Here is a 12,104-nt window from a genome sequence, read left to right on the forward strand (position 1 = left end):
TTTTTCCCCCCCTTCTTCTTCTTATTCTGTGCCAGGTAAATTTACTCCCGAGTAAGCTTCCTTTAAAGGAAACTGCAAGGGGGGGGGGCATAGATTAGGCTTACTATTCCTATGGGCTCTTGGATACCCCATAAGGGAAAAGGGCATATTTTTATTTACAACACCGCTCTTTTCCGAAAAAGGGGGGAACGCCATTTTGTTTCATCTGGAGGCCCCAGCCGCTCCCAGAGACGTCATGGCTCCCCTGTGGACCTCGGGGGTCCCACGCTCTCAGCAGAAGGAGGGCGGCAGCTTCGGGGGCCAGCGCTCACGGGGCGTCCTCAGCCGCCTTCCTGCCATGATGGCTTTGCCTCCGCAGAGCAGCCTTGCTCCTCGCCAGACGTCAGGAGTCCCAGGAGCCCTTTCTGAACGGCCCTCGCTTGTTCTTCCCCCTCAGGCAGTAGTTCAACAGGAGAAGTCACTTCCACTCCAGATCCCTGCATGTCTCAGGGGGGCACTGGAACCCAGTGGGGAGAATCAGGGGAACTGGATCAACTGGGGTCCTCCCAGTCCAGCCCAGAGAATAAAGAGAGGGAGCTCTCAGAAGAGGAAGCCATTGCGGAGAAGAATCAGAAATGGCTGCTCTCTGCTGAGGGTCTCTTGCCTTTCTTCCAAGGCTTCAAGGGGGCTGCCATGGCCAGAGGAAGAGGCAGGCCCCCCACCCTGGGGGGCAGCCAGATCTCTTCCTCTTGTCTTGGCTAAGCCTGCCTCAGTTTCCTTCCCCAAGGCCTTGGAGGAACCTTGGGTTGTGGAATAAGGAACCCCAAAAGGAGCTTAGGTTCCTGGCCAATGGGGAAAGGAACATTATATTGCATGGTAGATGAAGGGAACGCAGAGGATGTAGCCTACCTTGATTTCAGCAAGGCATTTGACAAGGTGCCCCATGATATTCTTGTAAAGAAGCTGGTAAAATGCGGTCTTGACTATGCTACCACTCAGTGGATTTGTAACTGGCTGACTGACCAAACCCAAAGGGTGTTCATCAATGGTTCCTCTTTATCCTGGAGAAGAGTGATTAGTGGGGTGCCACAGGGTTCTGCCTTGGACGCGGTATTATTCAACATCTTTATCAACGACTTGGATGATGGACTCAAGGGCATCCTGATCAAATTTGCAGATGACACCAAACTGGGAGGGCTGGCTAACACCCCAGAGGACAGGATCACACTTCAAAACGACCTTGACAGATTAGAGAACTGGGCCAAAACAAACAAGATGAATTTTAACAGGGAGAAATGTAAAGTATTGCACTTGGGCAAAAAAAAATGAGAGGCACAAATACAAGATGGGGGACACCTGGCTTGACCACAAACCTGACCACAAACTTGACATGAGCCAACAGTGTGACGTGGCAGCTAAAAAAGCCAATGCAATTCTGGGCTGCATCAATAGGAGTATAGCATCTAGATCAAGGGAAGTAATAGTGCCACTGTATTCTGCTCTGGTCAGACCACACCTGGAGTCCTGTGTCCAGGTCTGGGCACCACAGTTCAAGAAGGACACTGACAAACTGGAACGTGTCCAGAGGAGGGCAACCAAAATGGTCAAAGGCCTGGAAACGATGCCTTATGAGGAACGGCTAAGGGAGCTGGGCATGCTTAGCCTGGAGAAGAGGAGGTTAAGGGGTGATATGATAGCCATGTTCAAATATATAAAAGGATGTCACATAGAGGAGGGAGAAAGGTTGTTTTCTGCTGCTCCAGAGAAGCGGACACGGAGCAATGGATCCAAACTACAAGAAAGAAGATTCCACCTAAACATTAGGAAGAACTTCCTGACAGTAAGAGCTGTTCGACAGTGGGATTTGCTGCCAAGGAGTGTGGTGGAGTCTCCTACTTTGGAGGTCTTTAAGCAGAGGCTTGACAACCATATGTCAGGAGTGCTCTGATGGTGTTTCCTGCTTGGCAGGGGGTTGGACTCGATGGCCCTTGTGGTCTCTTCCAACTCTATGATTCTATGATTCTATGATTCTAAAAAACAAAGTGAGAGATTGGCTTCATTATTATCAGATAATGGAGGCATATAATTTGGTTAAGAAAATTGGCTTCCATGTGGAAAAATCAAAATTAGAAACAGAACTCTTAGAACCCAAAACTAAGAATTTGTCAAGAATGTATAACTTGCTGTTGAAATGGAATACTCAGGATGAAACGGTGAAATCTGCTATGATTAAATGGGCACAAGATGTTGGACATAACAGAATGGCTGACTGGGAACAGTTATGGACCATAAGTATGAAGTTTACGGCATGTAATGCCCTAAGAGAGAATATTATGAAAATGATATACAGGTGGTACATGACCCCAGTCAAGCTTGCAAAGATCTATCATTTGCCCGATAATAAATGCTGGAAATGTAAAGAAACTGAAGGTACATTCTTTCACCTTTGGTGGACGTGCCCAAGGATTAAGGCTTTCTGGGAAATGATATATAATGAACTGAAAAGGGTATTCAAATATACTTTCCTGAAGAAACCAGAGGCCTTTCTTCTGGGCATTGTCGGCCAGTTGGTGCCAAAGAAGGACAGATTTTTTTTTTTATGTATGCTACAACAGCAGCAAGAATACTCATTGCAAAGTATTGGAAGACACAAGATCTACCCACTTTGGAAGAATGGCAGATGAAGGTGATGGACTACATGGAATTGGCAGAAATGACTGGCAGAATCCGAGACCAGGGAGAAGAGTCGGTGGAAGAAGAATGGAAGAAATTTAAAGACTATCTACAGAAATATTGTAAAATTAATGTTAGTATGATGTTGGATAGAAATTAAGTGGTTTCCAGCTGTTATGCTTTAAGAGAATATGAAAAAAGGGTTATAAATGGGTAAAAATCTAATGGTAAGGATTTGCTGAACCAACAAATTGAAGTGGAATACAAAAAAGGGAGGTATGAGGAGGTCCGGGAAACAAGCTAAAGGAAAATAAGTAATGGAAAATCTGTGTGTTTTTAACTGTTTTTATTTTGTATTTTTCTTTTTTTTCATTGTTATTGTAATTTTTTTAAAAAATTTAATAAATATATATAAAAAATAGTGCCACTGTATTCTGCTCTGGTCAGACATCACCTGGAATACTGTGTCCTGTTCTGGGCACCACAGTTCAAGAAGGACACTGACAAACTGGAACGTGTCCAGAGGAGGGCAACCAAAATGGTCAAAGGCCTGGAAACGATGCCGTATGAGGAACGGCTAAGGGAGCTGGGCATGTTTAGCCTGGAGAAGAGGAGGTTAAGGGGTGATATGATAGCCATGTTCAAATATATAAAAGGATGTCACATAGAGGAGGGAGAAAGGTTGTTTTCTGCTGCTCCAGAGAAGCGGGCACGAAGCAATGGATCCAAAATACAAGAAAGAAAATTCCACCTAAACATTAGGAAGAACTTCCTGACAGTAAGAGCTGTTTGACAGTGGAATTTGCTGCCAAGGAGTGTGGTGGAGTCTCCTACTTTGGAGGTCTTTAAGCAGAGGCTTGACAACCATATGTCAGGAGTGCTCTGATGGTGTTTCCTGCTTGGCAGGGGGTTGGACTCGATGGCCCTTGTGGTCTCTTCCAACTCTATGATTCTATGATTCTAAGTTATTCTACTCAGTAATCACATGATTTTTAAATAAATTCAGTGGTTTTATTAATAAATGTTAATTTTTTGAAAATGTCTGTTTCGGGCACTTTGATACACTAAGACATGGGGCACATTGATACGTATAGAAGTGCCCTGCTAGTGTACAATTTTTGATGTTCCCAATCCTGAAAATATAAATGTTGGAGATAAATTATTTTTTTAAAAAATAAATATTCTTCCAGTAGCACCTTAAAGACCAGCTAAGTTTATTCATGCATGGTATCTGAAGTAGTGTACATGCACACGAAAGCTCATACCAATAGCAAACTTTTTTATTTCGTTTCGATTATGGCAGATCAACATGGCTACCTACCTATATCTGTTGTTATTGTTGTTTCTTCTTTAAACATTGCAAGCACTGTTAGAGTTTCTCCCCTGTATGAATTCTTTGATGGGAAGTAAGACTATCCCTCCGACTGAAGCTCTTTCTACATTCCAAGCATTGAAAGGGTTTCTCCCCTGTATGAATTCTTCGATGAGAAGCGAGTTTTCCCCTCTCACGAAAGCTCTTTCCACATTCCAAACATTGATAGGGTTTCTCCCCTGTATGAATTCTTCGATGAGAAGCGAGTTTTCCCCTCTCACGAAAGCTCTTTCCACATTCCAAGCATTGATAGGGTTTCTCACCTGTATGAATTCTTCGATGAGAAGTAAGTTTTCCCCCCTCACGAAAGCTCTTTCCACATTCCAAACATTGATAGGGCTTCTCACCTGTATGAATTCTTCGATGAGAAGCAAGTTTTCCCCCCTCACGAAAGCTCTTTCCACATTCCTGGCACTGATAGGGTTTCTCACCTGTATGAATTCTTTGATGGGAAGTGAGAGAGTTGCTCCGACTAAAGCTCTTTCCACATTCGAAGCATTTATATGGTTTCTGACCTGTATGAATTCTTTGATGGGAAGTGAGATTGGCCCTCTGAGTGAAGCTCTTTCCACACTCATAGCACTGAAAACGTTTTTCCCCTGTATGAATTCTTTGATGGGAAGTGAGGTTTCTCCTCCGACTGAAGCACTTTCCGCATTGCAAACACTGATAGGGTGTCTCCCCTGTATGAATTCTTCGATGGGAAGTGAGTTTTCCACTCTCACTAAAGCTCTTTCCACATTCCAAGCACTGATAGTGTTTTTCCCCTGTATGAATTCTTTGATGGAACGTGAGAGAGTTGCTTCGATTAAAGCTCTTTCCACATTCGAAGCATTTATATGGTTTCTGACCTGTATGAATTCTTTCATGGGATGTGAGCTGTGAGCTCAGTCTGAATTTCTTTCCGCATTCCAAGCACTGATAGGGTTTCTCCCCTGTATGAATTCTGTGATGGGAAGTGAGAGTATCCTTCCGACTGAAGCTCTTTCCACATTCCAAGCACTGATGCAATTTCTCACCACTGTGAGTTCTTTCGTGTGAAGTAAGGCTATGCCTCCAAATGAAGCTGTGTCCTTGATAGGAGGCGGACTGGGAGCTCTGACGGATGTTCTCTCCATACCCTGAATATTGATTTGGCTCCCCCGCTATGTGGATTCTGTTGTGGTCCCCTTTGTTCTTCCCCTCCAATTGATCACCATCTGCAATGAAGAGAGAAGCTAATTAGAGCCTCAGGAAGACATGAAGCACCAGATTAATGAACAATGTTAATGAATTAAAAAATTCCTTCCAGTAGCACCTTAGAGACCAATTAAGTTGGTTGTTAGTATGAGCTTTTGTGTCATGCACACTTCTTCAGATACACTGAAACAGAAGTTGCCAGGTCCTTCTATATAGTGAGAAGGTGGGGAGGGGTGTTACTCAGAAGGGTGGTGGGAATGGGAGATTGGCTGATAGGTGTGGTAAACCTGTTGATGACTGTTAATGACTGCAATTGGTCTTACAGAAAAAAGCAAGGGGTGAGATGGCTAAAAATAGCTACATATACCATGTATAATGAGATAAGAATCCAATGTCTCTATTCAGACCAGGTCTCTCCAGGGTTTTAAGTTTGGTAATAAGTTGCAATTCAGCAACTTCTCTTTCCAGTCTATTTCTGAAATTCTTTTGTAATAAGACAGCTACTTTGAGATCTTGCATAGAATGTCCTGGGAGATTGAAGTGTTCTCCTACTAGTTTCTCTATCTTGTGATTCCTGATATCAGATTTATGTCCATTTATCCTTTTGTGTTGGGTTTGGCCTGTTTGTCCAATACAGAGAGCTGAAGGGCACTGTTGGCATTTGATGGCATACACAATGTTAGAAGAAGAGCAATTAAATAGTCCTGAGATGGTATGTATCACAGGCACAAGAGAGATTTAAGTGGATAGGAGTTTAGGGAATGTTGTTAGAAATTTGCCATGAAGATGTTGGCATACTGTGGGGCCATGCGGGGGCCCATTGCTGTGCCGCTGATCTGGAGGAACAGGTCATCACCAAATTTGAAGTTGCTGTGGGTAAGGACCAAATGGCAGAGTTTGGTAGCAAAGTCTGCTGTTATTTTATCTGAAATGGTGTTCCTTATAGCTTGTAAACCATCGTTGTGTGGGATGTTGGTATACAGAGATTCCACATCCATAGTGGCTACTATAGCATTGTTAGGAAGATTATTCAAATCTGTGGTGTCACATACGTAGCTGGGCTCACTGATGGCATATGGTTTCAGGACAGAGTCCATATAATCGGAAACACCCACAGTAATAGTGCCAATACCTGAGATGATGGGGCGTCCTGGATTTCCTGGTTTGTGTATTTTAGGTAGAAGATAGAAAGTTCCTGGTCGAGGTTCTGCTGGTGTGTTTGTGAGGATCTGTTCTTGGATGTGTGGAGGTAGTTCCTTAACAATCTTGTTCAGTACTTTGTTATATTCTTTTGTGGGGTCTGAGTCCAATTTTATTTAAAAGGCGGTATTAGAAAGTTGTCTGTGAGACTCCTGGATGTAATCAGTTTTGTTCATGATGACGACGACAGCTCCACCCTTGTCCGCCTCTTTAGTTATAATGTCTGGGTTGTTCCTGAGATTATCTATGGCTCTCCTTTCAGCATGGTTTAGATTTTGTTGTAAGCGATGGTGTTTTCTGGTCACATCCGTTTGGATTCTGTGGCGGAAGCCCAGTGCAAAATTCCTGAGGATCCATGCGGCTCTGTGCTCTGTAACCACGTTTTTGCACCATTGTGGCCCCACGAAACAGTGATTTTTTTGGTTCAGGCTGTAGCCATGGACATGCTATGTGATCTGATGGTGAATTTGGGGTGACCCAATATAAAAATCCTGAGGATCCATAGACTTTTACCTCCCCCCTCCCAGGCAGCCTACTTTATCGCTAGCATCCCTTATCTCCCTCCTGACCCCTTACCGATCACCTGCTTCTTTTCAACACTCCCTTCCCTCATTTGCCTTAGTGTCTTTTCCTTAGATGGAGCAGTTCTTTGCTCCTCCCTTTCTTCTAATTACTCTCCTCATTGCTTTAGTCTTCCTGTCTCCTTGCAAGTTTGCTGTCTTTACCTCCCTCCTCCTGGGCAGCCTTCTTTATTGCTAGCATCCCTTATCTCGCTCCCGATCGCTTGCCGATCAGCGGCTTTGTTTCAACACCCACTTCCCTCTTTCAAAAAAAAAGGGGGGGGGGAAGCATGATCTGCGTTTTGCCCCTGGGCAATTCGGCTCCAAGGACCACGCATTCGCCCCATAAGACACACAGACATTTCCCCTTACTTTTTAGGAAGAAAAAACTGCGTCTTATGGAGCAAAAAATACAGTAATTAAAATACATTCTAGAATCAATTCAGAATGAAATTAATGGCAACCATTGGGTTAGAGTTCTATGAAGATTACAGTAGGAGAGAAGGGGTCAGACTGTCCATGATCCCAGGATTCTCCTCCTTTACTTCCTTAGGCAGACCTCTTTGGTCAGGATCCATTAACATCCATGCCTTGTCTGTGAAACCTACACCCCATCAGCAGTTGCCTCAATCTGATTGGTCTAAATTTAAATTTATAAATAAATCACTTTCTTCAGTTTGAACCCTTGTCCTGTGTTCATGAGGAGACCAACTCCGTATTATTTCATTGGTAACAGAAGAGGAAAAATGACTATAACTCACACTTAATCTAAACACAACAGCCGCAAGAGCTCCTGACTAGGCATTCAGCTATGCAATGTTGAATGCTCTCTGTTCCCTCCTGTTTCCCCATTTTTTGTTCCAGTTTAAAACATTTCATGAACACAGAACTCACACACTGACCACTAACGTTGAATTGTATGTTATAGATATTCCTGCAAATAGATTCTGCTAGTTTTGAGATATACAAATGACATGAGAAGACTGGGTCTACATCAGGGGTCGGCAAGCTTTACCTCGCCTGGGCTGGTTCACTCTCACGGAGATCGCTCTGTGGGCAGGATCAAGTGTGTACACACAGGACTCACTGAACGGACGGCTCGGTTTGGGGGCAGCTCAGTTAAATGACCCCTGTGAGCCGCTTGCGGCCCATGGGACATAGATTGCCGACCCGTGGTCTACATATTTGCATCATTTAGTGGTCCTATGATCCTTGTTTTTAAAAGCAAATAAAAGTTATTCCGAAAAGAAAAGAAAAAGGCAACACATGGAGGACGCAGGATCAGGATTCGGTTCCAGAGATGTGTGTGGATAAGCCTGATCCATGGACTATACGACTGTTTTCCTAGCTCAAAATGCCTGCAGATTACAAAGGCGCAGGCAGGCAGGCAGGTGGAGGAGCCCAATAAACTGCTTTCCTTCTCCATCTCCATCTCCATCTGCCTGCCTGCCTGCCTCCCCCGACCCCCAAGCTGAGCAAGCCCTGATACCTCTCTGGCTCCCTCCATCCAGGTCCCCATTTTCACTCCCCTGGGACTTACCAGATCTCTCGGAGGTCCCTGGAAGGGAATGCTCTGAGGCTGTGAGGAGGGAAGCAGGAGACAACCTGACCAGGTCAACCGTCCATCTTCCCCCTTCCATCCTTGCTAGCTTTGCAGGATCCGTCTCTTTCATCCTTCCTGAGGAGTAAAGAAGCAAAAACAAGCTGCAGGGTTCTGGGAGGGAGGAAGAAGCAAAGGGGGCCTCAGAGGCCCTGCAGGGATTCTCTTGCCCTAGATATTCTCCTGCCCCTGGAGAAGCACAAATGGGGCAGCCCCTTCCCAACAGAAGCCCCATTTCTAAACATCTCCAGTGATTCCAATTTCTTCTGTATGCTCCTCACCCCACTTCGTAAGGCTGGCATGGTCTGCACAGTAGTGACCACAGAGTAGATCCCATTGAACTCAGTGGGGATTATTGACAAACTGGTGCAAAAACCAGTCACCGTCCTGTCCCCAAGCCTGAAACCTGCAACCCCAGAGCATGGGCAGAAAAGAGCAGAGTAGATATTACATGTAGGTGCCCCCATGCTAGGTGCTTTCTATGGAGAGCCCTGTTGACACACTTTAGAAGCCTCTCATTGCAAGCCAGGCAGATGTTGTGGCCATATTTAATAATAATAATAATAATAATTTATTATTTATATCCCGCCTCTGTCAGGGGTTGCATGGGGACCAAATCTTTGGGGAAGATTTGAGGATACAATTTGCTGTTTTCCCCCCAGAGCTCCTGATGGAATTTACATGTAGTTTATTGGATCCTCAAGCCTGGACCACTATTCCTAAGTACTTATAGTTTAAGACTTGTTCTAGTTTATGGCCTTGGAGTTCCCAGCTTCTAAGCTTTGGTTATTCCCCGAAAGCGATAATCTAACTCACGGTGTTATATCTAGTGGGCTGGATCTGGAGCACAAAGGGTCAAGTTTTGCTTGCATGAGGCCTTTGCTCCTTCTTCAGACTTATCAGTCAGGAACGTAAGAGGTCAAATCTGGAGAGTATTTCATTCTGGGCGTCTTGTGGCAGAGCACAGAAGGATTGTAATAAATTCTTTTCAGTTCTGTCAATGAGGTCATTTTCCAGATTCCTCAAGTACAAGGACCCTGGGGTGTCCGAATTATCGGGGCCTGGCAGGGACCCCAGGATCTCCTGCAATGCTTTTACAAAGTTTTGGTAGAAGAATATTCCCAGATAAAACAAGAGATACCCCCCCACACACACATCAATAGTTTTCCATTCAAGGAAAGTTGTGGGTATGTTAAAATCTCAGACGCTGTAGCTGGCGCTATTGGGCTCCCTCAAAATTGCAGAGGTTTGTCCTGCAGAGATCTGTATGGAATTTCAAAACTGATCTGATGATCCAGCAGGAAGCCTTACCAGAGAGTCCAGGATCCCACACTTCACCCCCTTGACTTCCTCCTGCAGAGCTCTCTGGTCAGGATCCAGCAACGCCCAGTCCTTGTGTGTGAAACGAAAAGCTACGTCTTCCAAACACACTGGACCCTAAGAGAGAAAGGGAGAATGAAGATGATCTTCTACACATTGCGCCGTTCTTTTCTGCCTCTTAATAGCTGCGCTGTTTTAATTCTATTCTTTTCCTGCATGCTTATTTCAACATTGTAATGGAACAATTTTAATGATGGGTATTAATCTTTGTGAGAGCTGTACCATAAAAAAGGCTGATTGCCGAAGAATTGATGCTTTTGAATTCTGGTGCTGGAGGAGACTCTTGAGAGTCCCATGGACTGCAAGAAGATCCAACCTATCCATTCTTAAGGAAATCAGCCCTGAGTGCTCACTGGAAGGACACATCCTGAAGCTGAGGCTCCAATACTTTGGCCACCTCATGAGAAGAGAAGACTCCCTGGAAAAGACCCGGATGTTGGGAAAGTTGGAGGGCACAAGGAGAAGGGGACGACAGAGGGCGAGATGGTTGGACAGTGTTCTCAAAGCCACAAACATGAGTCTGACCAAACTGTGGGAGGCAGTGGAAGACAGGAGGGCCTGGCGTGCTCTGGTCCAGGAGGTCACAAAGAGTCAGGCATGACTAAACAACAATTAATCTTTGTGTAAATGGGGGAATTCCACACTGTAATAATTTTATGATTATGATTATACGGCACTCATCTTCACATAATTATTCAAAGTGTTCCCATTTTCCAGATGGAAGGACCTCCTCTCTCAGCATCTGTGGTGTGGTGGACTCCCCCCCCCCACCTCCTCAAGCCAACTTCAGGGGGCACCAGGAGGGGGAGGAGAGGGAAAGCCCCATTGTGCATTGTGAGGGGGGGGAATGGTTGGTTAGTTGGCCTCCATCTGTCTTGGGAGACCATGGAAGAGAGTGCCTTTGGGAGTTGGATCCAGCTGTTGGAAGGTAACAGCGCCAGCCGTGGGTGTGGAGAGCGACAGGAGAGAGACATGTGTTGTTGCATCTGGGACAGAGGAAGTGGTCCGGTTTTGCTGCTGCAGATGCAGAAGGGCTTTTCTTCTCCCTGTGCTCAAAGCCCCCTCCCCAAAAGGAAGGCAGCATCTTTATCCCAAGGAAGAACAGAGCTGCAGACCTCCTGAGAACTCGCCCCCTCCCTGGCTTGGCAAAGAGTACAAAGAGGACCCTCTGCTTTCTGACTTGGGGGTCTCCCCCCATCAGGAATGATCTGAAGAGGGACCCCCATGCCCCCTCCCTGCACCCCTGAGGGGAAAGAGAGGAGACTCACCCAGGAAGATTTTGCAAGGGAGAGAAAACAAAGCAACCTCCTCTCGGCTTGCAGGAAGGGATGTGGGAGGGAAGGATTTGGGCATGGAGGACCTTGACCCCCCCTCCCGCTTCACTTCCCGCCCTCTATAGGGATCCAGCTCTGCTCCTTTTAACCCTTGCAAAGCCGAGGGCACCCCCTCCCTCTCCTTCTGCGCCTGCGCTCAAGGGGCTGCCCCCCTCTGTGCCAAGGACTCTGCCCCAAGGAGCCCCCATCTGACCCAGACTAACCGAAAGAGAGACGGGGGTGGCCATGGGGGGGGTTTACCTTGGCTCTCCCCCCCCTCCTCTAACATAGAGGCTCCTGAATCCCAAGGAAAGGCTGGGAGGGGGAGAAGAGGCTCAGAAATGGCTCCATCAAGACCCCCCTCCAAGAAACAAAACACCCCCCCCCCCGATCAGCGAGTGGGGGGGAGAGAATGGAGGGGGAGGGGCTTCCCAGCCAGGAGACCCCTCCCCCTCCGGAAATAATCTCTGCAGCCCAGGAAGAGAGACAGAGGAGGAAGTGTCCCCTGCGAGGAAGGAAACAGACACGCCTTCCTGGGGGGGGGAGGTGTGGAAGCCCCCCCCCGTAAAAGCCCCCCAGGCAGGAAAGGCGAAGCCCACTCTTGGGGAGGGAGGGAGGGAGAGGGGGGCACATGCTGCTCAGGGGGGGACAGGCCCCCCCACTCTGGGACTCTTCCCCCCCCTTCCCAACTCCATCCCTTCCCTGCCAGAAAACCAGTTTATACTGGGCTCCCAGAACCATTGGACCCCATTTCTATATAAATGATGGAGATTTCCTGCACATTAAATTCGAAAAGAAAAATACTGTTGTTTGCTACGTGGCCAAAATCATTTCTAAATAGAATACAA

At 46.2% G+C, this 12,104-nt stretch overlaps 1 protein-coding gene across 10 annotated transcripts in view; it reads right to left on the reverse strand.

Annotated features, from left to right (window-relative positions):
• Positions 1 to 12,104, reverse strand: part of LOC309525790 (uncharacterized protein) — a 73,360-nt gene that overhangs the window by 13,006 nt on the left and 48,250 nt on the right. The window contains exons 1-3 of one of the 10 annotated variants that reach the window (XM_082211351.1): positions 11,212 to 11,364; positions 8,504 to 8,677; positions 3,912 to 5,223 (exon numbers count right to left, since the gene is read on the reverse strand). The exons of 3 other annotated variants lie outside the window; for them this stretch is intronic. In XM_082211351.1, the coding sequence (XP_082067477.1) occupies positions 4,022 to 5,223; positions 8,504 to 8,677; positions 11,212 to 11,296 (1,461 nt within the window). In that variant the 5' untranslated portion in view covers positions 11,297 to 11,364 and the 3' untranslated portion in view covers positions 3,912 to 4,021. Of the gene's footprint in view, positions 1 to 3,911; positions 5,224 to 8,503; positions 8,909 to 9,379; positions 9,510 to 9,874; positions 10,357 to 11,211; positions 11,365 to 12,104 lie in introns of those variants that run through there. 6 more of the 10 variants (XM_082211355.1, XM_082211350.1, XM_082211354.1 and 3 more) reach the window with 6 other exon arrangements.

The sequence above is a fragment of the Podarcis vaucheri genome (genome assembly GCF_965113315.1).
Source record: "Podarcis vaucheri genome assembly, chromosome: 2".
Classification (NCBI taxonomy): Eukaryota; Metazoa; Chordata; class Lepidosauria; order Squamata; family Lacertidae; genus Podarcis; species Podarcis vaucheri.